The sequence below is a fragment of the Drosophila virilis genome, chromosome 4 (assembly GCF_030788295.1).
Source record: "Drosophila virilis strain 15010-1051.87 chromosome 4, Dvir_AGI_RSII-ME, whole genome shotgun sequence".
NCBI lineage: Eukaryota > Metazoa > Arthropoda > Insecta > Diptera > Drosophilidae > Drosophila > Drosophila virilis.
Window position 1 is genome coordinate 8,729,645 of NC_091546.1, and position 26,969 is coordinate 8,756,613.

Sequence of the window (26,969 nt, forward strand, 5' to 3'; positions counted from 1 at the left end):
CTTCCCTGCCCAATTAAAAAAGATTAGGTTGGAAAAAACTTAGATATTTACAAAGTTTATTATATGAAATAACATTATATTACTTAATCAAACTTACTTGCTATTCCTACGTTGTTAAATCAATGGAAATTACTCTACCAGACGAGTTAAAGGGTTGCACAGTTGAAAGATTTTCAAAATCAATGGTGTCGGTTTGATTGATACCTGACTTTTCTGAACTTGCTGCACACCAGTCAGGAACAGTCACTATTCTTTTTGATAAATCACAATTTTCTTGATTATATGAATGTGAAAAATTACTTGATGGACTTAGCGCTTTTTCTGAGCTATTAGCTTTCGACTCAAGACTAAATGTGTTCAGTACTGAGTTAGTCTTATAATTGGAAAAAATGTATACAGATTGCTTTAATGGTTTAAGCGAGTTATCGCCTGTTGATTGTGAATAACCGGCAAGGGAAGTCCATTCACTTTCTCCTATATGATTGTTTTGCCTGGCAGCAACTTCCTTATTATGCGATAAAGACATTATAGTAAGCGTATCTCTATTTATAAATTTTGACCTATCACTTGATGGATCGTCATCATCGGACGAACACAAATCTATTGTGTCGACAACCACCTCGGTTGAGGGCGAAATTCTCCATTGAGAGTTAAGTGAAGTGTCGCGTGTTAACCTAATATTAAGTTTAGTATTGGAAATAGGAAATTGATCTCCGATGTTGTCAGTCAGTTTTTTCAATCTGACCGAAATTGGACGGCACTTTTTAATCAAAGGAGAATTAAGAAACAAAAAGTTTTGCGTGATGTCCCTTCGTTGCAAAAACTGTCGACGTGGAAAAGCATATATGTGTGAACTAAAATCCTGCATTTTTTTGAATGTAATGTGTATGTTGTTTGTACAATTTTTTTTTTCAAAAAATTTATGCTTGCAACTTGATTTTAATAACAATGGTGTGTAGCAAAACCGGTCCAAACGCTCTTGTCTTTCGAATACATATTCCATAGATATTGTCTGTTTTATTGACGATAGTAATTTTTGTCCAGCTGGAGATGATATTGGGATAAATGAACATCTGTTAAGTGAAGGTACTGCTCGATTTCTCCTTGCTGAAATGCGTCTATTTCTGTTTGAAGTCATCGTAACTAATTCTTCACTATATGAATTAGTTCCCTGTGTTTTTTTTGAATTATTATAATTTGTTGCTTTAGATTGAAGACAAAAATTAAGAAGGAACGCATTTCTTAATTCAATGTTTTCATTTTTAGTATCAATTTTGCTGTCTGGTTCCGGAGAGTCGCATAAAATCACATCATCCTCCATGTTACATATTTTTTCATGTTCCTGCAAATAAAACGACGTAAAAATTAAATTATGTGATAATAATCCCGTGACACAAATTTAGATTTTTGTCCTGCGACAAAGCAGGTTCATTGGAGATGTAGTACAATTTTTTTTTTTAGTGTAGGTGAACTCCTCCGGGTGGGTGAACGCCATAGCAGCACTCTTCTCTGGACTGTAAACTGCAACATCCCATTATTTCGAATTGGTTTCAATGTTGATGGGTTGTTAGATTGATAAGTGCTTTAAAGTTAATAGATGTGTGAAATACTTCAGAACGAGGCCGAGTTTCATAGAGCCTGTGATGCCAAGTCTCCCAAAGGAGCTTCTGGAAGCCGTTCGAGCGTTTATAGTAACTGGAGCTGACTTTTGCGAACCCCTTCTATGAGGCGAAAGTTCGTAGTCAAGGACGTATCAACTGCGTTAATTTTTGAGTGTCCATAAACGTTTTAACGCTATTCGTGGGAAACCCAGCCATATGTGGTCCGACTACGCAATAAACTTCATTGAAGCGAATAACAATCTGACTCATTTTAAACGTCTCCTTCCTGCCAAGCGAACCCTACATGGAAATGGTTCAGCAATTCTGTCTCGCAGATAATATATATTTGGCAATTCGTCGTCAGTTTCAGTAGACTGATCCATTTGAGTTTATACTCAAACCATGTAAATATCACTTTAGCAAGGATTGAAACGGATTTCAGATTTGATTGATCCCTCGGGATAAAAGTAAGAACTTCTTTCTTAATTGGCTTAGTCCAATAATAGTCCGAGTCTTCTCGGCTGTCTTTCCAATTTTCCTGATTTACTTTATTTCACTTATTTAAACCGATTACAACAAAATGTAATTCTTCGCCGTAAGAACTTTCACACAGAGGTAAGTACTACCTCCTTGTTAATTACTTGTTCATAACTCCAACAGTATGAAAATAATCATTTCATTTAATATTTAGAAAACTAATCCGCAACAACAAATCTTAAATATATATTTTTTATAGAATTAAAAAAAATTTTTTTTTTTTTACTGTTTATTGGAGAAAATGCGGCTTGAAAGTATATAAAATATATACTAAAATAAAAGTTAATGAACTTACCAAAATTGCTTCTGTGGAATATAACTCGGCATCGCAATTATCGCAAAGATAAATATCGAACGGAGGTGGTTCGACCATCATATAGTGTGAATCTTCACCATGCACATCGGTCTTATTTTTGTGCAGCAGCAAACATTTTCTATTTTTATGTTGTCGATCATATGACTGCAATTAAGTAAATTGATATATTAATTAGGCTTTTTCGGGTAAAAAAATATTTTTTAAATAATTGGCGCTGCCTATTTCAACATTAAATTGTATATCAGCAAGCACAGTTAATTAAAAACAGGTCTTCTAGTAGTTAGCTATCGATATCGAGTAGAAATGAAAATGTTTCGAAATCGATTCGCACTCGATCGGAAATGTATCTAAATTTACTTTTCAAGCAAGTGTGATAACAATAAAAGTCTTCTTCATTAGATATTGGGTTGGTTACTGTAGGAGTTTAACCGAATTTTCTAATTTTTAAATTTCTATAGTTTTAGAGAAGAGAATAAAAATAACTCTGGCAAATCTCATCCGATTTTTACGAGGTTTGGCTTTTTGTTCATGGCTTGGTCTCATTATCAATCCTGCATCAAAATCTGGCAACATAATTTTTGGTCGAAATTCATGTCAAAATGGTACCCTTAAATATCCTATATAGACGTAATCAAAACTTCCCACACCCATAACTCGGTCAAATCTCATCCGATTTTTACGAGGTTTGGCTTTTTGTTCATGGCTTGGCCTCATTATCAATCCTGCATCAAAATCTCGCAACATAATTTTTGGTCGAAAATTCATGTCAAAATGGTACCCTTAAATTTGCTATATAGACGTAATCAAAACTTCCCATACCCATAACTCGGTCAAATCTCATCCGATTTTTACGAGGTTTGGTTTTTTGTTCATGGTTTGGCCTCATTATCAATCCTGCATCAAAATCTGGATACATAATTTTTGATCGAAATTCATGTCAAAATGGGACCCTTAAATATCCTATATAGACGTATTCAAAACTTCCCATACCCATAGCTCGGTCAAATCTCATCCGATTTTTACGAGGTTTGGCTTTTTGTTCATGGCTTGGCCTCATTATCAATCCTGCATCAAAATCTGGATACATAATTTTTGGTCGAAATTCATGTCAAAATGGGACCCTTAAATATCCTATATAGGCGTAATCAAAACTTCCCACACCCATTACTCGGTCAAATCTCATCCGATTTTTACGAGGTTTGGCTTTTTGTTCATGGCTTGGCCTCATTATCAATCCTGCATCAAAATCTCGCAACATAATTTTTGGTCGAAAATTCATGTCAAAATGGTACCCTTAAATTTGCTATATAGACGTAATCAAAACTTCCCATACCCATAACTCGGTCAAATCTCATCCGATTTTTACGAGGTTTGGTTTTTTGTTCATGGTTTGGCCTCATTATCAATCCTGCATCAAAATCTGGATACATAATTTTTGATCGAAATTCATGTCAAAATGGGACCCTTAAATATCCTATATAGACGTATTCAAAACTTCCCATACCCATAGCTCGGTCAAATCTCATCCGATTTTTACGAGGTTTGGCTTTTTGTTCATGGCTTGGCCTCATTATCAATCCTGCATCAAAATCTGGATACATAATTTTTGATCGAAATTCATGTCAAAATGGGACCCTTAAATATCCTATATAGACGTATTCAAAACTTCCCATACCCATAGCTCGGTCAAATCTCATCCGATTTTTACGAGGTTTGGCTTTTTGTTCATGGCTTGGCCTCATTATCAATCCTGCATCAAAATCTGGATACATAATTTTTGGTCGAAATTCATGTCAAAATGGGACCCTTAAATATCCTATATAGGCGTAATCAAAACTTCCCACACCCATTACTCGGTCAAATCTCATCCGATTTTTACGAGGTTTGGCTTTTTGTTCATGGCTTGGCCTCATTATCAATCCTGCATCAAAATCTGGCAACATAATTTTTGGTGTAAATTCATGTCAAAATAGTACCCTTAAATATCCTATATAGACGTAATCAAAAATTCCCACACCCATATCTGGGTCAAATCTCATCCGATTTTTACGAGGTTTGGCTTTTTGTTCATGGCCTGGCCTCATTATCAATCCTGCATCAAAATCTGGATACATAATTTTTGGTCGAAATTCATGTCAAAATGGGACCCTTAAATATCCTATATAGACGTATTCAAAACTTCCCATACCCATAGCTCGGTCAAATCTCATCCGATTTTTACGAGGTTTGGCTTTTTGTTCATGGCTTGGCCTCATTATCAATCCTGCATCAAAATCTGGATACATAATTTTTAGTCGAAATTCATGTCAAAATGGTACCCTTAAATATCCTATATAGACGTTATCAAAACTTCCCACACCCATAACTCGGTCAAATCTCATCCGATTTTTACGAGGTTTGGCTTTTTGTTCATGGCTTGGCCTCATTATCAATCCTGCATTAAAATCTGGATACATAATTTTTGGTCGAAATTCATGTTAAAATGGTACCCTTAAATATCCTATGTAGACGTATTCAAAACTTCCCATACCCATAGCTCGGTCAAATCTCATCCGATTTTTACGAGGTTTGGTTTTTTGCTCATGGTTTGGCCTCATTATCAATCCTGCATCAAAATCTGGATACATAATTTTTAGTCGAAATTCATGTCAAAATGGGACCCTTAAATATCCTATATAGACGCAATCAAAACTACCCACACCCATAACTCGGTCAAATCTCATCCGATTTTTACGAGGTTTGGTTTTTTGTTCATGGTTTGGCCTCATTATCAATCCTGCATCAAAATCTGGATACATAATTTTTGGTCGAAATTCATGTCAAAATGGGACCCTTAAATATCCTATATAGACGTATTCAAAACTTCCCATACCCATAGCTCGGTCAAATCTCATCCGATTTTTACGGGGTTTGGTTTTTTGCTCATGGTTTGGCCTCATTATCAATCCTGCATCAAAATCTGGATACATAATTTTTGGTCGAAATTCATGTCAAAATGGGACCCTTAAATATCCTATATAGACGTATTCAAAACTTCCCATACCCATAGCTCGGTCAAATCTCATCCGATTTTTACGAGGTTTGGTTCTTTGCTCATGGTTTGGCCTCATTATCAATCCTGCATCAAAATCTGGCAACATAATTTTTGGTCGAAATTCATGTCAAAATGGGACCCTTAAATATCCTATATAGACGTATTCAAAACTTCCCATACCCATAGCTCGGTCAAATCTCATCCGATTTTTACGAGGTTTGGTTTTTTGTTCATGGTTTGGCCTCATTATCAATCCTGCATCAAAATCTGGCAACATAATTTTTGGTCGAAATTCATGTCAAAATGGGACCCTTAAATATCCTATATAGGCGTAATCAAAACTTCCCACACCCATAACTCGGTCAAATCTCATCCGATTTTTACGAGGTTTGACTTTCTGTTCATGGTTTGGCCTCATTATCAATCCTGCATCAAAATCTGGCAACATAAGTTTTGGTCGAAATTCATGTCAAAATGGTACCCTTAAATATCCTATATAGGCGTAATCAAAACTTCCCACACCCATAACTCGGTCAAATCTCATCCGATTTTTACGAGGTTTGGCTTTTTGTTCATGGTTTGGCCTCATTATCAATCCTGCATCAAAATCTGGCAACATAATTTTTGGTCGAAATTCATGTCAAAATGATACCCTTAAATATCCTATATAGACGTATTCAAAACTTCCCATACCCATAGCTCGGTCAAATCTCATCCGATTTTTACGAGGTTTGGTTTTTTGCTCATGGTTTGGCCTCATTATCAATCCTGCATCAAAATCTGGATACATAATTTTTGGTCGAAATTCATGTCAAAATGGGACCCTTAAATATCCTATATAGACGTATTCAAAACTTCCCATACCCATAGCTCGGTCAAATCTCATCCGCTTTTTACGAGGTTTGGTTTTTTGTTCATGGTTTGGCCTCATTATCAATCCTGCATCAAAATCTGGCAACATAATTTTTGGTCGAAATTCATGTCAAAATGGTACCCTTAAATATCCTATATAGGCGTAATCAAAACTTCCCACACCCATAACTCGGTCAAATCGCATCCGATTTTTACGAGGTTTGGCTTTTTGTTCATGGTTTGGCCTCATTATCAATCCTGCATCAAAATCTGGATACATAATTTTTGGTCGAAATTCATGTCAAAATGGTACCCTTAAATATCCTATATAGACGTATTCAAAACTTCCCATACCCATAGCTCGGTCAAATCTCATCCGATTTTTACGAGGTTTGGTTTTTTGTTCATGGTTTGGCCTCATTATCAATCCTGCATCAAAATCTGGCAACATAATTTTTGGTCGAAATTCATGTCAAAATGGTACCCTTAAATATCCTATATAGGCGTAATCAAAACTTCCCACACCCATAACTCGGTCAAATCTCATCCGATTTTTACGAGGTTTGGCTTTTTGTTCATGGTTTGGCCTCATTATCAATCCTGCATCAAAATCTGGCAACATAATTTTTGGTCGAAATTCATGTCAAAATGGTACCCTTAAATATCCTATATAGACGTATTCAAAACTTCCCATACCCATAGCTCGGTCAAATCTCATCCGATTTTTACGAGGTTTGGCTTTTTGTTCATGGCTTGGCCTCATTATCAATCCTGCATCAAAATCTGGCAACATAACTTTTGGTCGAAATTCATGTCAAAATGGTACCCTTAAATATCCTATATAGACGCATTCAAAACTTCCCACACCCATAACTCGGTGAAATCTCATCCGATTTTTACGAGGTTTGGCGTTTTGTTCATGGTTTGGCCTCATTATCAATCCTGCATCAAAATCTGGATACATAATTTTTGGTCGAAATTCATGTCAAAATGGTACCCTTAAATATCCTATATAGACGTATTCAAAACTTCCCATACCCATAGCTCGGTCAAATCTCATCCGATTTTTACGAGGTTTGGTTCTTTGCTCATGGTTTGGCCTCATTATCAATCCTGCATCAAAATCTGGCAACATAATTTTTGGTCGAAATTCATGTCAAAATGGTACCCTTAAATATCCTATATAGGCGTAATCAAAACTTCCCACACCCATAACTCGGTCAAATCTCATCCGATTTTTACGAGGTTTGGCTTTTTGTTCATGGTTTGGCCTCATTATCAATCCTGCATCAAAATCTGGCAACATAATTTTTGGTCGAAATTTATGTCAAAATGGTACCCTTAAATATCCTATATAGACGTATTCAAAACTTCCCATACCCATAGCTCGGTCAAATCTCATCCGATTTTTACGAGGTTTGGTTTTTTGCTCATGGTTTGGCCTCATTATCAATCCTGCATCAAAATCTGGATACATAATTTTTGGTCGAAATTCATGTCAAAATGGGACCCTTAAATATCCTATATAGACGTATTCAAAACTTCCCATACCCATAGCTCGGTCAAATCTCATCCGATTTTTACGAGGTTTGGTTCTTTGCTCATGGTTTGGCCTCATTATCAATCCTGCATCAAAATCTGGATACATAATTTTTGGTCGAAATTCATGTCAAAATGGTACCCTTAAATATCCTATATAGGCGTAATCAAAACTTCCCACACCCATAACTCGGTCAAATCTCATCCGATTTTTACGAGGTTTGGCTTTTTGTTCATGGTTTGGCCTCATTATCAATCCTGCATCAAAATCTGGATACATAATTTTTAGTCGAAATTCATGTCAAAATGGGACCCTTAAATATCCTATATAGACGTTATCAAAACTTCCCACACCCATAACTCGGTCAAATCTCATCCGATTTTTACGAGGTTTGGTTTTTTGTTCATGGTTTGGCCTCATTATCAATCCTGCATCAAAATCTGGCAACATAATTTTTGGTCGAAATTCATGTCAAAATGGTACCCTTAAATATCCTATATAGGCGTAATCAAAACTTCCCACACCCATAACTCGGTCAAATCGCATCCGATTTTTACGAGGTTTGGCTTTTTGTTCATGGTTTGGCCTCATTATCAATCCTGCATCAAAATCTGGATACATAATTTTTGGTCGAAATTCATGTCAAAATGGTACCCTTAAATATCCTATATAGACGTATTCAAAACTTCCCATACCCATAGCTCGGTCAAATCTCATCCGATTTTTACGAGGTTTGGTTCTTTGCTCATGGTTTGGCCTCATTATCAATCCTGCATCAAAATCTGGATACATAATTTTTGGTCGAAATTCATGTCAAAATGGGACCCTTAAATATCCTATATAGACGTATTCAAAACTTCCCATACCCATAGCTCGGTCAAATCTCATCCGATTTTTACGAGGTTTGGTTTTTTGTTCATGGTTTGGCCTCATTATCAATCCTGCATCAAAATCTGGCAACATAATTTTTGGTCGAAATTCATGTCAAAATGGTACCCTTAAATATCCTATATAGGCGTAATCAAAACTTCCCACACCCATAACTCGGTCAAATCTCATCCGATTTTTACGAGGTTTGGCTTTTTGTTCATGGTTTGGCCTCATTATCAATCCTGCATCAAAATCTGGCAACATAATTTTTGGTCGAAATTCATGTCAAAATGGTACCCTTAAATATCCTATATAGACGTATTCAAAACTTCCCATACCCATAGCTCGGTCAAATCTCATCCGATTTTTACGAGGTTTGGCTTTTTGTTCATGGCTTGGCCTCATTATCAATCCTGCATCAAAATCTGGCAACATAACTTTTGGTCGAAATTCATGTCAAAATGGTACCCTTAAATATCCTATATAGACGCATTCAAAACTTCCCACACCCATAACTCGGTGAAATCTCATCCGATTTTTACGAGGTTTGGCGTTTTGTTCATGGTTTGGCCTCATTATCAATCCTGCATCAAAATCTGGATACATAATTTTTGGTCGAAATTCATGTCAAAATGGTACCCTTAAATATCCTATATAGACGTATTCAAAACTTCCCATACCCATAGCTCGGTCAAATCTCATCCGATTTTTACGAGGTTTGGTTCTTTGCTCATGGTTTGGCCTCATTATCAATCCTGCATCAAAATCTGGATACATAATTTTTGGTCGAAATTCATGTCAAAATGGGACCCTTAAATATCCTATATAGACGTATTCAAAACTTCCCATACCCATAGCTCGGTCAAATCTCATCCGATTTTTACGAGGTTTGGTTTTTTGTTCATGGTTTGGCCTCATTATCAATCCTGCATCAAAATCTGGCAACATAATTTTTGGTCGAAATTCATGTCAAAATGGTACCCTTAAATATCCTATATAGGCGTAATCAAAACTTCCCACACCCATAACTCGGTCAAATCTCATCCGATTTTTACGAGGTTTGGCTTTTTGTTCATGGTTTGGCCTCATTATCAATCCTGCATCAAGATCTGGCAACATAATTTTTGGTCGAAATTCATGTCAAAATGGTACCCTTAAATATCCTATATAGACGTATTCAAAACTTCCCATACCCATAGCTCGGTCAAATCTCATCCGATTTTTACGAGGTTTGGTTTTTTGCTCATGGTTTGGCCTCATTATCAATCCTGCATCAAAATCTGGATACATAATTTTTGGTCGAAATTCATGTCAAAATGGGACCCTTAAATATCCTATATAGACGTATTCAAAACTTCCCATACCCATAGCTCGGTCAAATCTCATCCGATTTTTACGAGGTTTGGCTTTTTGTTCATGGCTTGGCCTCATTATCAATCCTGCATCAAAATCTGGCAACATAACTTTTGGTCGAAATTCATGTCAAAATGGTACCCTTAAATATCCTATATAGACGCATTCAAAACTTCCCACACCCATAACTCGGTGAAATCTCATCCGATTTTTACGAGGTTTGGCGTTTTGTTCATGGTTTGGCCTCATTATCAATCCTGCATCAAAATCTGGATACATAATTTTTAGTCGAAATTCATGTCAAAATGGGACCCTTAAATATCCTATATAGACGTTATCAAAACTTCCCACACCCATAACTCGGTCAAATCTCATCCGATTTTTACGAGGTTTGGTTTTTTGTTCATGGTTTGGCCTCATTATCAATCCTGCATCAAAATCTGGCAACATAATTTTTGGTCGAAATTCATGTCAAAATGGTACCCTAAATATCCTATATAGGCGTAATCAAAACTTCCCACACCCATAACTCGGTCAAATCTCATCCGATTTTTACGAGGTTTGGCTTTTTGTTCATGGTTTGGCCTCATTATCAATCCTGCATCAAAATCTGGCAACATAATTTTTGGTCGAAATTCATGTCAAAATGGTACCCTTAAATATCCTATATAGACGTATTCAAAACTTCCCATACCCATAGCTCGGTCAAATCTCATCCGATTTTTACGAGGTTTGGCTTTTTGTTCATGGCTTGGCCTCATTATCAATCCTGCATCAAAATCTGGCAACATAACTTTTGGTCGAAATTCATGTCAAAATGGTACCCTTAAATATCCTATATAGACGCATTCAAAACTTCCCACACCCATAACTCGGTGAAATCTCATCCGATTTTTACGAGGTTTGGCGTTTTGTTCATGGTTTGGCCTCATTATCAATCCTGCATCAAAATCTGGATACATAATTTTTGGTCGAAATTCATGTCAAAATGGTACCCTTAAATATCCTATATAGACGTATTCAAAACTTCCCATACCCATAGCTCGGTCAAATCTCATCCGATTTTTACGAGGTTTGGTTCTTTGCTCATGGTTTGGCCTCATTATCAATCCTGCATCAAAATCTGGATACATAATTTTTGGTCGAAATTCATGTCAAAATGGGACCCTTAAATATCCTATATAGACGTATTCAAAACTTCCCATACCCATAGCTCGGTCAAATCTCATCCGCTTTTTACGAGGTTTGGTTTTTTGTTCATGGTTTGGCCTCATTATCAATCCTGCATCAAAATCTGGCAACATAATTTTTGGTCGAAATTCATGTCAAAATGGTACCCTTAAATATCCTATATAGGCGTAATCAAAACTTCCCACACCCATAACTCGGTCAAATCGCATCCGATTTTTACGAGGTTTGGCTTTTTGTTCATGGTTTGGCCTCATTATCAATCCTGCATCAAAATCTGGATACATAATTTTTGGTCGAAATTCATGTCAAAATGGTACCCCTAAATATCCTATATAGACGTATTCAAAACTTCCCATACCCATAGCTCGGTCAAATCTCATCCGATTTTTACGAGGTTTGGTTCTTTGCTCATGGTTTGGCCTCATTATCAATCCTGCATCAAAATCTGGATACATAATTTTTGGTCGAAATTCATGTCAAAATGGGACCCTTAAATATCCTATATAGACGTATTCAACACTTCCCATACCCATAGCTCGGTCAAATCTCATCCGATTTTTACGAGGTTTGGTTTTTTGTTCATGGTTTGGCCTCATTATCAATCCTGCATCAAAATCTGGCAACATAATTTTTGGTCGAAATTCATGTCAAAATGGTACCCTTAAATATCCTATATAGGCGTAATCAAAACTTCCCACACCCATAACTCGGTCAAATCTCATCCGATTTTTACGAGGTTTGGCTTTTTGTTCATGGTTTGGCCTCATTATCAATCCTGCATCAAAATCTGGATACATAATTTTTAGTCGAAATTCATGTCAAAATGGGACCCTTAAATATCCTATATAGACGTTATCAAAACTTCCCACACCCATAACTCGGTCAAATCTCATCCGATTTTTACGAGGTTTGGTTTTTTGTTCATGGTTTGGCCTCATTATCAATCCTGCATCAAAATCTGGCAACATAATTTTTGGTCGAAATTCATGTCAAAATGGTACCCTTAAATATCCTATATAGGCGTAATCAAAACTTCCCACACCCATAACTCGGTCAAATCTCATCCGATTTTTACGAGGTTTGGCTTTTTGTTCATGGTTTGGCCTCATTATCAATCCTGCATCAAAATCTGGATACATAATTTTTGGTCGAAATTCATGTCAAAATGGTACCCTTAAATATCCTATATAGACGTATTCAAAACTTCCCATACCCATAGCTCGGTCAAATCTCATCCGATTTTTACGAGGTTTGGCTTTTTGTTCATGGCTTGGCCTCATTATCAATCCTGCATCAAAATCTGGCAACATAACTTTTGGTCGAAATTCATGTCAAAATGGTACCCTTAAATATCCTATATAGACGCATTCAAAACTTCCCACACCCATAACTCGGTGAAATCTCATCCGATTTTTACGAGGTTTGGCGTTTTGTTCATGGTTTGGCCTCATTATCAATCCTGCATCAAAATCTGGATACATAATTTTTGGTCGAAATTCATGTCAAAATGGTACCCTTAAATATCCTATATAGACGTATTCAAAACTTCCCATACCCATAGCTCGGTCAAATCTCATCCGATTTTTACGAGGTTTGGTTCTTTGCTCATGGTTTGGCCTCATTATCAATCCTGCATCAAAATCTGGATACATAATTTTTGGTCGAAATTCATGTCAAAATGGGACCCTTAAATATCCTATATAGACGTATTCAAAACTTCCCATACCCATAGCTCGGTCAAATCTCATCCGCTTTTTACGAGGTTTGGTTTTTTGTTCATGGTTTGGCCTCATTATCAATCCTGCATCAAAATCTGGCAACATAATTTTTGGTCGAAATTCATGTCAAAATGGTACCCTTAAATATCCTATATAGGCGTAATCAAAACTTCCCACACCCATAACTCGGTCAAATCGCATCCGATTTTTACGAGGTTTGGCTTTTTGTTCATGGTTTGGCCTCATTATCAATCCTGCATCAAAATCTGGATACATAATTTTTGGTCGAAATTCATGTCAAAATGGTACCCTTAAATATCCTATATAGACGTATTCAAAACTTCCCATACCCATAGCTCGGTCAAATCTCATCCGATTTTTACGAGGTTTGGTTCTTTGCTCATGGTTTGGCCTCATTATCAATCCTGCATCAAAATCTGGATACATAATTTTTGGTCGAAATTCATGTCAAAATGGGACCCTTAAATATCCTATATAGACGTATTCAAAACTTCCCATACCCATAGCTCGGTCAAATCTCATCCGATTTTTACGAGGTTTGGTTTTTTGTTCATGGTTTGGCCTCATTATCAATCCTGCATCAAAATCTGGCAACATAATTTTTGGTCGAAATTCATGTCAAAATGGTACCCTTAAATATCCTATATAGGCGTAATCAAAACTTCCCACACCCATAACTCGGTCAAATCTCATCCGATTTTTACGAGGTTTGGCTTTTTGTTCATGGTTTGGCCTCATTATCAATCCTGCATCAAAATCTGGCAACATAATTTTTGGTCGAAATTCATGTCAAAATGGTACCCTTAAATATCCTATATAGACGTATTCAAAACTTCCCATACCCATAGCTCGGTCAAATCTCATCCGATTTTTACGAGGTTTGGCTTTTTGTTCATGGCTTGGCCTCATTATCAATCCTGCATCAAAATCTGGCAACATAACTTTTGGTCGAAATTCATGTCAAAATGGTACCCTTAAATATCCTATATAGACGCATTCAAAACTTCCCACACCCATAACTCGGTGAAATCTCATCCGATTTTTACGAGGTTTGGCGTTTTGTTCATGGTTTGGCCTCATTATCAATCCTGCATCAAAATCTGGATACATAATTTTTGGTCGAAATTCATGTCAAAATGGTACCCTTAAATATCCTATATAGACGTATTCAAAACTTCCCATACACATAGCTCGGTCAAATCTCATCCGATTTTTACGAGGTTTGGTTCTTTGCTCATGGTTTGGCCTCATTATCAATCCTGCATCAAAATCTGGATACATAATTTTTGGTCGAAATTCATGTCAAAATGGGACCCTTAAATATCCTATATAGACGTATTCAAAACTTCCCATACCCATAGCTCGGTCAAATCTCATCCGATTTTTACGAGGTTTGGTTTTTTGTTCATGGTTTGGCCTCATTATCAATCCTGCATCAAAATCTGGCAACATAATTTTTGGTCGAAATTCATGTCAAAATGGTACCCTTAAATATCCTATATAGCCGTAATCAAAACTTCCCACACCCATAACTCGGTCAAATCGCATCCGATTTTTACGAGGTTTGGCTTTTTGTTCATGGTTTGGCCTCATTATCAATCCTGCATCAAAATCTGGATACATAATTTTTGGTCGAAATTCATGTCAAAATGGTACCCTTAAATATCCTATATAGACGTATTCAAAACTTCCCATACCCATAGCTCGGTCAAATCTCATCCGATTTTTACGAGGTTTGGTTCTTTGCTCATGGTTTGGCCTCATTATCAATCCTGCATCAAAATCTGGATACATAATTTTTGGTCGAAATTCATGTCAAAATGGGACCCTTAAATATCCTATATAGACGTATTCAAAACTTCCCATACCCATAGCTCGGTCAAATCTCATCCGATTTTTACGAGGTTTGGTTTTTTGTTCATGGTTTGGCCTCATTATCAATCCTGCATCAAAATCTGGCAACATAATTTTTGGTCGAAATTCATGTCAAAATGGTACCCTTAAATATCCTATATAGGCGTAATCAAAACTTCCCACACCCATAACTCGGTCAAATCTCATCCGATTTTTACGAGGTTTGGCTTTTTGTTCATGGTTTGGCCTCATTATCAATCCTGCATCAAAATCTGGATACATAATTTTTAGTCGAAATTCATGTCAAAATGGGACCCTTAAATATCCTATATAGACGTTATCAAAACTTCCCACACCCATAACTCGGTCAAATCTCATCCGATTTTTACGAGGTTTGGTTTTTTGTTCATGGTTTGGCCTCATTATCAATCCTGCATCAAAATCTGGCAACATAATTTTTGGTCGAAATTCATGTCAAAATGGTACCCTTAAATATCCTATATAGGCGTAATCAAAACTTCCCACACCCATAACTCGGTCAAATCTCATCCGATTTTTACGAGGTTTGGCTTTTTGTTCATGGTTTGGCCTCATTATCAATCCTGCATCAAAATCTGGCAACATAATTTTTGGTCGAAATTCATGTCAAAATGGTACCCTTAAATATCCTATATAGACGTATTCAAAACTTCCCATACCCATAGCTCGGTCAAATCTCATCCGATTTTTACGAGGTTTGGCTTTTTGTTCATGGCTTGGCCTCATTATCAATCCTGCATCAAAATCTGGCAACATAACTTTTGGTCGAAATTCATGTCAAAATGGTACCCTTAAATATCCTATATAGACGCATTCAAAACTTCCCACACCCATAACTCGGTGAAATCTCATCCGATTTTTACGAGGTTTGGCGTTTTGTTCATGGTTTGGCCTCATTATCAATCCTGCATCAAAATCTGGATACATAATTTTTGGTCGAAATTCATGTCAAAATGGTACCCTTAAATATCCTATATAGACGTATTCAAAACTTCCCATACCCATAGCTCGGTCAAATCTCATCCGATTTTTACGAGGTTTGGTTCTTTGCTCATGGTTTGGCCTCATTATCAATCCTGCATCAAAATCTGGATACATAATTTTTGGTCGAAATTCATGTCAAAATGGGACCCTTAAATATCCTATATAGACGTATTCAAAACTTCCCATACCCATAGCTCGGTCAAATCTCATCCGCTTTTTACGAGGTTTGGTTTTTTGTTCATGGTTTGGCCTCATTATCAATCCTGCATCAAAATCTGGCAACATAATTTTTGGTCGAAATTCATGTCAAAATGGTACCCTTAAATATCCTATATAGGCGTAATCAAAACTTCCCACACCCATAACTCGGTCAAATCGCATCCGATTTTTACGAGGTTTGGCTTTTTGTTCATGGTTTGGCCTCATTATCAATCCTGCATCAAAATCTGGATACATAATTTTTGGTCGAAATTCATGTCAAAATGGTACCCTTAAATATCCTATATAGACGTATTCAAAACTTCCCATACCCATAGCTCGGTCAAATCTCATCCGATTTTTACGAGGTTTGGTTCTTTGCTCATGGTTTGGCCTCATTATCAATCCTGCATCAAAATCTGGATACATAATTTTTGGTCGAAATTCATGTCAAAATGGGACCCTTAAATATCCTATATAGACGTATTCAAAACTTCCCATACCCATAGCTCGGTCAAATCTCATCCGATTTTTACGAGGTTTGGTTTTTTGTTCATGGTTTGGCCTCATTATCAATCCTGCATCAAAATCTGGCAACATAATTTTTGGTCGAAATTCATGTCAAAATGGTACCCTTAAATATCCTATATAGGCGTAATCAAAACTTCCCACACCCATAACTCGGTCAAATCTCATCCGATTTTTACGAGGTTTGGCTTTTTGTTCATGGTTTGGCCTCATTATCAATCCTGCATCAAAATCTAGCAACATAATTTTTGGTCGAAATTCATGTCAAAATGGTACCCTTAAATATCCTATATAGACGTATTCAAAACTTCCCATACCCATAGCTCGGTCAAATCTCATCCGATTTTTACGAGGTTTGGCTTTTTGTTCATGGCTTGGCCTCATTATCAATCCTGCATCAAAATCTGGCAACATAACTTTTGGTCGAAATTCATGTCAAAATGGTACCCTTAAATATCCTATATAGACGCATTCAAAACTTCCCACACCCATAACTCGGTGAAATCTCATCCGATTTTTACGAGGTTTGGCGTTTTGTTCATGGTTTGGCCTCATTATCAATCCTGCATCAAAATCTGGATACATAATTTTTGGTCGAAATTCATGTCAAAATGGTACCCTTAAATATCCTATATAGACGTATTCAAAACTTCCCATACCCATAGCTCGGTCAAATCTCATCCGATTTTTACGAGGTTTGGTTCTTTGCTCATGGTTTGGCCTCATTATCAATCCTGCATCAAAATCTGGATACATAATTTTTGGTCGAAATTCATGTCAAAATGGGACCCTTAAATATCCTATATAGACGTATTCAAAACTTCCCATACCCATAGCTCGGTCAAATCTCATCCAATTTTTACGAGGTTTGGTTTTTTGTTCATGGTTTGGCCTCATTATCAATCCTGCATCAAAATCTGGCAACATAATTTTTGGTCGAAATTCATGTCAAAATGGTACCCTTAAATATCCTATATAGGCGTAATCAAAACTTCCCACACCCATAACTCGGTCAAATCTCATCCGATTTTTACGAGGTTTGGCTTTTTGTTCATGGTTTGGCCTCATTATCAATCCTGCATCAAAATCTGGCAACATAATTTTTGGTCGAAATTCATGTCAAAATGGTACCCTTAAATATCCTATATAGACGTATTCAAAACTTCCCATACCCATAGCTCGGTCAAATCTCATCCGATTTTTACGAGGTTTGGTTTTTTGCTCATGGTTTGGCCTCATTATCAATCCTGCATCAAAATCTGGATACATAATTTTTGGTCGAAATTCATGTCAAAATGGGACCCTTAAATATCCTATATAGACGTATTCAAAACTTCCCATACCCATAGCTCGGTCAAATCTCATCCGATTTTTACGAGGTTTGGTTCTTTGCTCATGGTTTGGCCTCATTATCAATCCTGCATCAAAATCTGGATACATAATTTTTGGTCGAAATTCATGTCAAAATGGTACCCTTAAATATCCTATATAGGCGTAATCAAAACTTCCCACACCCATAACTCGGTCAAATCTCATCCGATTTTTACGAGGTTTGGCTTTTTGTTCATGGTTTGGCCTCATTATCAATCCTGCATCAAAATCTGGATACATAATTTTTAGTCGAAATTCATGTCAAAATGGGACCCTTAAATATCCTATATAGACGTTATCAAAACTTCCCACACCCATAACTCGGTCAAATCTCATCCGATTTTTACGAGGTTTGGCTTTTTGTTCATGGCTTGGCCTCATTATCAATCCTGCATCAAAATCTGGCAACATAACTTTTGGTCGAAATTCATGTCAAAATGGTACCCTTAAATATCCTATATAGACGTATTCAAAACTTCCCATACCCATAGCTCGGTCAAATCTCATCCGATTTTTACGAGGTTTGGTTCTTTGCTCATGGTTTGGCCTCATTATCAATCCTGCATCAAAATCTGGATACATAATTTTTGGTCGAAATTCATGTCAAAATGGGACCCTTAAATATCCTATATAGACGTATTCAAAACTTCCCATACCCATAGCTCGGTCAAATCTCATCCGATTTTTACGAGGTTTGGTTCTTTGCTCATGGTTTGGCCTCATTATCAATCCTGCATCAAAATCTGGATACATAATTTTTGGTCGAAATTCATGTCAAAATGGGTCCCTTAAATATCCTATATAGACGTTATCAAAACTTCCCATACCCATAACTCGGTCAAATCTCATCCGATTTTTACGAGGTTTGGTTTTTTGTTCATGGTTTGGCCTCATTATCAATCCTGCATCAAAATCTGGCAACATAATTTTTGGTCGAAATTCATGTCAAAATGGTACCCTTAAATATCCTATATAGGCGTAATCAAAACTTCCCACACCCATAACTCGGTCAAATCTCATCCGATTTTTACGAGGTTTGGTTTTTTGCTCATGGTTTGGCCTCATTATCAATCCTGCATCAAAATCTGGATACATAATTTTTGGTCGAAATTCATGTCAAAATGGTACCCTTAAATATCCTATATAGACGTATTCAAAACTTCCCATACCCATAGCTCGGTCAAATCTCATCCGATTTTTACGAGGTTTGGTTCTTTGCTCATGGTTTGGCCTCATTATCAATCCTGCATCAAAATCTGGATACATAATTTTTGGTCGAAATTCATGTCAAAATGTACCCTTAAATATCCTATATAGGCGTAATCAAAACTTCCCACACCCATAACTCGGTCAAATCTCATCCGATTTTTACGAGGATTGGCTTTTTGTTCATGGCTTGGCCTCATTATCAATCCTGCATCAAAATCTGGCAACATAACTTTTGGTCGAAATTCATGTCAAAATGGTACCCTTAAATATCCTATATAGACGCATTCAAAGCTTCCCACACCCATAACTCGGTGAAATCTCATCCGATTTTTACGAGGTTTGGCGTTTTGTTCATGGTTTGGCCTCATTATCAATCCTGCATCAAAATCTGGATACATAATTTTTGGTCGAAATTCATGTTAAAATGGTACCCTTAAATATCCTATATAGACGTATTCAAAACTTCCCATACCCATAGCTCGGTCAAATCTCATCCGATTTTTACGAGGTTTGGTTTTTTGTTCATGGTTTGGCCTCATTATCAATCCTGCATCAAAATCTGGCAACATAATTTTTGGTCGAAATTCATGTCAAAATAGTACCCTTAAATATCCTATATAGACGCAATCAAAACTACCCACACCCATAACTCGGTCAAATCTCATCCGATTTTTACGAGGTTTGGTTTTTTGTTCATGGTTTGGCCTCATTATCAATCCTGCATCAAAATCTGGATACATAATTTTTGGTCGAAATTCATGTCAAAATGGGACCCTTAAATATCCTATATAGACGTATTCAAAACTTCCCATACCCATAGCTCGGTCAAATCTCATCCGATTTTTACGAGGTTTGGTTCTTTGCTCATGGTTTGGCCTCATTATCAATCCTGCATCAAAATCTGGATACATAATTTTTGGTCGAAATTCATGTCAAAATGGGACCCTTAAATATCCTATATAGACGTATTCAAAACTTCCCATACCCATAGCTCGGTCAAATCTCATCCGATTTTTACGAGGTTTGGTTTTTTGTTCATGGTTTGGCCTCATTATCAATCCTGCATCAAAATCTGGCAACATAATTTTTGGTCGAAATTCATGTCAAAATGGTACCCTTAAATATCCTATATAGGCGTAATCAAAACTTCCCACACCCATAACTCGGTCAAATCTCATCCGATTTTTACGAGGTTTGGCTTTTTGTTCATGGTTTGGCCTCATTATCAATCCTGCATCAAAATCTGGCAACATAATTTTTGGTCGAAATTCATGTCAAAATGGTACCCTTAAATATCCTATATAGGCGTAATCAAAACTTCCCACACCCATAACTCGGTCAAATCGCATCCGATTTTTACGAGGTTTGGCTTTTTGTTCATGGTTTGGCCTCATTATCAATCCTGCATCAAAATCTGGCAACATAATTTTTGGTCGAAATTCATGTCAAAATGGTACCCTTAAATATCCTATATAGACGTATTCAAAACTTCCCATACCCATAGCTCGGTCAAATCTCATCCGATTTTTACGAGGTTTGGTTTTTTGCTCATGGTTTGGCCTCATTATCAATCCTGCATCAAAATCTGGATACATAATTTTTGGTCGAAATTCATGTCAAAATGGGACCCTTAAATATCCTATATAGACGTATTCAAAACTTCCCATACCCATAGCTCGGTCAAATCTCATCCGATTTTTACGAGGTTTGGCTTTTTGTTCATGGTTTGGCCTCATTATCAATCCTGCATCAAAATCTGGATACATAATTTTTAGTCGAAATTCATGTCAAAATGGGACCCTTAAATATCCTATATAGACGTTATCAAAACTTCCCACACCCATAACTCGGTCAAATCTCATCCGATTTTTACGAGGTTTGGCTTTTTGTTCATGGCTTGGCCTCATTATCAATCCTGCATTAAAATGTGGCAACATAATTTTTGGTCGAAATTCATGTCGGTTTGGCTTTTTGTTCATGGCTTGGCCTCATTATCAATCCTGCATTAAAATGTGGCAACATCATTTTTGGTCGAAATTCATGTCGAATAAAAATCCAGACAGTTTTTGGAAAACCAAAACTCTTTTCTCTATGGGAACAAATCATAATTCAATGGTATTAAGTCTACCGCTTTCCTAAGATAACTTTTCTTTTTGGTCCGATCCATAATATTTTAATTGTTTGTCAACTTTAAAATGTTTAAATTTAAAAAAATAAACGTACCATGTTTTCGTTTCGAAATGTTACCAACAATTTGTTATTTCGTCTATCGTAAAGAGATGTAGTAGAATTGTAGTTGTTGATAAACCTCAAGCTTGCGTGCTCATATGCAGCTAAGTCATTGCAAAACCGTAATAAAAAAAGGCTTTTGTGAAATTGATAACAAATAACTACAATCTCCTTCATTTTTTCCATCCAATTCTGTGAAAAAATAAATGGTTAGGCAAGCAACAAATACATGTTAAATATAAACTTACCCCAACAAAATGTTTTGGTCTTTTTAGCGGAATGCCAAATGAAGCATTTTCTGGCCACCACTCAGGCTCGCTGCAGTCTATTTTTTTTGGTAAATTTATATGTCCCAAAGAGCATTGTACCATAAACGGTATAAAGTTTTCTAGTTGAGATTCAGTAATTTTTTCCAGTGAAGTTGGATATCCATTTGCAAACAATAGAGGAAGGTTTGATATCATGTTTTGTTGCGATTTATCAGACTCGTCCATTGCCACTAAAAATAAATTGAAATATGTATATGAATAATAATGAATAATAATGAAATATGTATATATATATATATATACTGGGTATACCCGGTCTTGCACGTAGTCCGTTTGAAACCGATTTGACTGTGAACAAAAAATTTTAATACAATCGTTTTCCGCCAATTTACGGGTGAAATTTGCAAAATTGCTGAAACACGTTTTCATTTAGTTCTTATTCCTTCGCTAGGGGCCTAAAAGAAAATGCAATCATCGCGGATAGGCATCACCAATACTAGCAGCAAAAGAAACAGCAAAACTACTCTCAGAATTGTCAAGTGAAAAGCCTGGATTTTATGAGGTGGGCAAACGTCAGTCCCAGTAACAACACCTAGCCTGAGTTAATGGATCTAGACCCATCTACATCCAATTACAGACAACCTATTACCAAAATCCTTCCGGATCGAGTAAGTTTACCGCGAATCCCAGTAAAAGATCGAACACCTCGAACCGCATGACCGGTCCAAGGAGGCAAAGAGTATAAAAGATCGCTTTGAGCGAAGGTTAAACTGAGGAGGCATACAACAAGTCACCTGCCATCATTGATCTCGAAGCTGAAGGCGAGCCCGAGTACGACAGCAATTTTTTATGTCAAGGCTGCCATACATATGGCGTAAGGATTTGGAGACGAACTCATTAACAAGTGGGCAATAGACGCAATCCCAGCAGTAAATAACAGCTTCTTGAATATGTTAGAAGATAACAAAAAAGACTTCGCAGACCTTAACGAGTCGCTGCCAAACAACCGTAGTCTTCTTCAACTAACGAGCGTGAGTAACTAGCCATGGTTAGGACCTAGGAAAAGCTTTGGCCCTATCTTGATTGGGTGAGACATTAACGTATTCACAGGTCACCAGCTATTCACGTTTGCAGTCTCGGAAGCAAGCCATAGCATATCGAACGAGACTTTGTTAGCCTGGAACAGAATGCTTTCCACTGAAATATGGAACATTTTGCTTACAATCACCCCTTCGAAGTTAAATATCGTAAACTGGACCATGCTGACCTACGACTGACATTAGGCTGTTAAGTATATCTATCTTAAAGATTTCATCATTTAGTATCCTAGACTAAAGTTTATATGCAAGCAGCGGATGGTTCGAGCGCTCAGGTTCTTCATTCCAAACACAGCTAAGCCACCTCTATCCGGTAGATGATGGTGTCACTACAAACACCGACCGACCGGCCACTGACAGCTATGAGATGAAGACATCAAAACTAGAGTAGCCGGGACGAACATCGTCTCATTTGATCGCTACGCGCTGGTAAACTACTTAAGATTCATCATGTCCGCCGCTGAACATTAGCTGCCACAACTTGGTGCTTAGCCTTTCGTATCTGCACCATCTAAGCGAGGCGAAGTTTAAGCGATAGCTAAAACAATTACAGATACTTACAGATCGAGTATACTATTCTTAAGACTAAAGTTATTTCGATATGGATTTTTATCAGTTGCTTGGAAACGGGGGCAGTATTGGAAACAAGCTCGTACCGCGCAGGCACTAATTCTACTACGTTCTAGCCCTATAGGTTCTGAGATTCTTGCGTTCAACGTTCGGACAGACTGACTTGAGCAATTCGGCTAGTGATACTTTTGAACTATGAGTTCGGAATTGGGTTGTTACAAACATTTGCACAAATACATTACACCCTTTTTACTCAGAATAGGTTTAACTACCTTCAGCCGTCCGTAGAGCTTGTCATTTTCTAATACGCTAGAGCCGTACCACAAGATAAGTTTCTAACTAGACCAATCCTGAGCAGCTGCACCACACTGGTCGCGGTTTTCTTACTCTACGTCATCATTTACCTTGTATAGCACCGTCTGAAGATCATACGCCAAACTGAGCTGGCAGATTCAATACAACTTTAATCCCAGAAAATCGAAGACGGCCTTCATGTGAGTGTCGCAAGACCGGACGGACTCGGTACAAGACAGCTGGTCATTGTGACGTACCGAAAGGCGTAACCTGACATTCAGATGCGCCCGCTGAAGGACGGTCACGGGACACCACGTCAGCGTTCTACCGGAACCAATGCCTCGCACCATGGACTTCGCGGGATAGTTAAAAGTTATGTCAAGCTCAGTTCATATGATGTAGTTCACAGGCGTTGACGCCTAATAATAATTTTAGCAATTTTAATCTTCCTCTTTTCAGTTTAAACAATTTTCGCTTTCCCCACCCGTGGAAGGAAAACGCTAAATATTTATATCCAACACTTTTGGCAGGTAGACTTTAGCGACTTAAAACCGAGTCGGAAACATTGCAACCACGCCCCCATAAATGAAAAATATTCTCAATTTCTATTCAAAGGACTACACGAAACCAGTTTGATGCAGATCTAAGGTTAGGTTTGAAACCGTATCATAACCATGAATTATTTGGCCCATTCACAACACTGATTTTACAAGTATTTAATGGATAGCGCATACATATTAGGTTATATTTTTCAAAGCCTATGCGATATCCAATTGCTTTCAACAAAAAAAAAACTTTCCATTACATTACAAACATCCTGTCCAGAAAGATTGAAAATTAATTTTTAATAGATTTCTAAGGCTTGGAAACGGCGATGACAGCAGAAAGCACAAAGTGGCAGTCAGGCATCTTGCGTTTACTGCTCTAAATTTTGCGTTTACGATTTCTCGCACATTATTTTTTTTTTCAGAACCCAAGTAACACACCTTTTGAAGCCTATGCCCGCACCATAACAGAACAAACGACTGGGAATACTACTTGAACCACACATATGTTAATTGAACATTGAAACCACATATATATGATTTACACAGAAAGATTAAAAGATATAGCATTCCTGTAGTTGAGTTTAACTTGTTATGGGTGAGTTATACATATTTACATGATGGATAGATATTATCGCTTCTATTCACGTATTTGAAAAAATTTGTGTATGTACGTGTGATTTATTATTTAGTTCACGGCTACAAACCAAGCGTTCAATGTACAAAATTACTAAATATTAAAATGTATTGAAACTGCGAATTACGAAGACAATCTTTAGTTACGGTTCACAGCTGAAGAACCAAAATTTAGTTTTTGACTATGCCAATTGAATTTACTTTTTATGTTGTGAATATGCGCAAGGAATGAGTAGTGCAGAATAATTGGAATGGTGGAAATGGAACAAAAAAATACAATAATGCAAAATGCAACTTCGATAATCGATAAAATTAATTTTATATTCTACATGCAATATAAATATAACGTATATCAAACTGCAGGAACGTATCAATTGCGAAAAGTACGTCTTTGGGAAATATATTATTTTTGAAAATTTTGATTATTGCGTTATACCAACACAAAATGACAATGAAACAAATCTGTTATATTTTTTGTGCATATGTCTTAGTTTTTAAAGACTAGAGTCACTGCGTAGCGCGAGTGACTGGCAGCATCTCGTATAGTACTACAGATCAAAAATATATAGAGTTTGGATTATGCCTCCTCCCATTCACCATCAACATTGCTCTAAATATTTTGTCATTTTGCGAAGAAATGCATTTTATGTGGCAAACTGCCGAAAATTTTGCATGATTGGCAAGCATACATTCATATGCGTGTATTTTTTTAATTGTATCGATAGAATCTTAATCGCGATTTTATCAAAAATGTTGTAAGTTTATTTGCTTTTACTTAAATATAGCTTTGTCTCTGTTTGTGTTAGTAATTTTTTGTGCGCTAAACTGTATAATATTTTATAAATAAAACACAAGGTATGAGAAAAAACAGATTTTACAAGACCCTCTGAAAGTTCAAAGGTAGTTTCAGTATCAGTGATTGCTCTTCTGGCTAAGTGAAGACGCAATTTAAATACACTATTAGACACATGTTTCACCAAGCTGGTGGGCGATATACATGTATTAGTGGTAAAAAAGTCCATCTACGTTTGTAAAACCAAATTTGTTCACTGCCTTACTGCCTCATTCACAAATCTTTGTTGTGAGTTCCCAGCGACTTTTCAGTAGAACGCACTTCAACTTCAAGTCCACTCCCCTCATTTACTTTAGGAGCACCGGGGGAAAATGTGGACCCGTTTTTTGCCGTAGAAACGGTGTCCACAACGCACCAGGAGCATTACGGCCATGCACACAACGTAGGTAGGAGAAATCCAAACCAGGCCTGAGCTGACCGAGCGTCCGCAAATCCCGACCCCTAGGTTAACTGTCACGTATGGAGTGAGTGTTCATGACATCCCAGTGGAGGGAGCCCGCCGAACAACATTGGTTGACTCTGAGATAGGATGGACCCCCGCTAATCTTGGTAGCGTTCCCTATGCTCCTCAGTTGGATGTTAAGCCACTTACAAAGATTCCGGAACAAGGTTGGAAATATGGTAAGTGGTGTGATGGACAATCCGACCCCCTTGGATTCCCGGATGACTTCGAGGACCGAGCCATTACGTATGGTGTCGCCCTTCATCGCATGTTTAGGTAGTCTGCGACAGGGCTGCTCGTTGGTTCCTGAGTAGTGAGCTGAGGGAGCATTTTTGGAATTCTTCTTGCACAGCGCTATTCCTGCTTTCTCCTTACGGTTGAAAACCAGGTACTGCCGCTTCTTGACGACGCGGCATGCTAAGCATGCTGATCACTATCCCAGCTAGGCCAACATCTAACCCCACGGCCTTTGTCTACTACTTCCAGCGTGGATCCATCTAGCACACTCACTCACGGAGCGTAAGATCCGGTTAAAAGATGACAAGTCATTGAAGTAAAGGTACTACCCAAAAAGTCCAGCAGTTCGCATAAGGTAATCGGCGAGGAGGTAGATAAGCTGATCCAGGCAGGTGCCATCGAGCCGTCGCGTAGTCCGCGCACAGCCTCAATTATCACGCCCGATTTATCTCTAAATCTCAATTTAAAGCACGGGTATTGGCAGAAACCGATGGCAGCCGATAGTAGGAGTTGTACTGCATTTACGACTCCAGGGAGGGATTTGTTCCATTGGCGGGCGATGCCATTTGGATTGCATTCAG

The 26,969-nt window shown here is 37.3% G+C and overlaps 1 protein-coding gene across 3 annotated transcripts; it reads right to left on the bottom strand.

Moving 5' to 3' along the window:
• Positions 1–28: 28 nt before the first annotated feature.
• Positions 29–25,039, bottom strand: ova (ovaries absent). 3 transcript variants are annotated; one of them, XM_032437997.2, is made up of 5 exons: positions 24,895–25,039; positions 21,694–21,944; positions 21,440–21,637; positions 2,434–2,598; positions 29–1,342 (listed from the first exon to the last, which is right to left on the bottom strand). In XM_032437997.2, exons 2-5 carry the CDS (start codon positions 21,937–21,939, stop codon positions 107–109), a joined length of 1,845 nt encoding a protein of 614 aa, XP_032293888.1. In that variant the 5' UTR covers positions 21,940–21,944; positions 24,895–25,039; the 3' UTR covers positions 29–106. The 3 variants fall into 3 exon arrangements, with proteins under 3 accessions (XP_032293888.1, XP_032293884.1, XP_032293886.1); XM_032437993.2 differs by having other exon boundaries at positions 24,838–25,038; XM_032437995.2 differs by lacking the exon at positions 24,895–25,039 and adding an exon at positions 24,662–24,815.
• Positions 25,040–26,969: the final 1,930 nt, after the last annotated feature.

Bases quoted from the DNA above. Each gene is read 5' to 3' on its own strand.
- ova (XM_032437997.2), bottom strand. From the start codon at position 21,939: ATGGACGAGTCTGATAAATCGCAACAAAACATGATATCAAACCTTCCT. The intron at 21,638-21,693 runs GTAAGTTTATAT...ATTTTTTCACAG, and splicing joins GACCAAAACATTTTGTTGGG to AATTGGATGGAAAAAATGAA. The intron at 2,599-21,439 runs GTACGTTTATTT...ACTTAATTGCAG, and splicing joins CATTTCGAAACGAAAACATG to TCATATGATCGACAACATAA.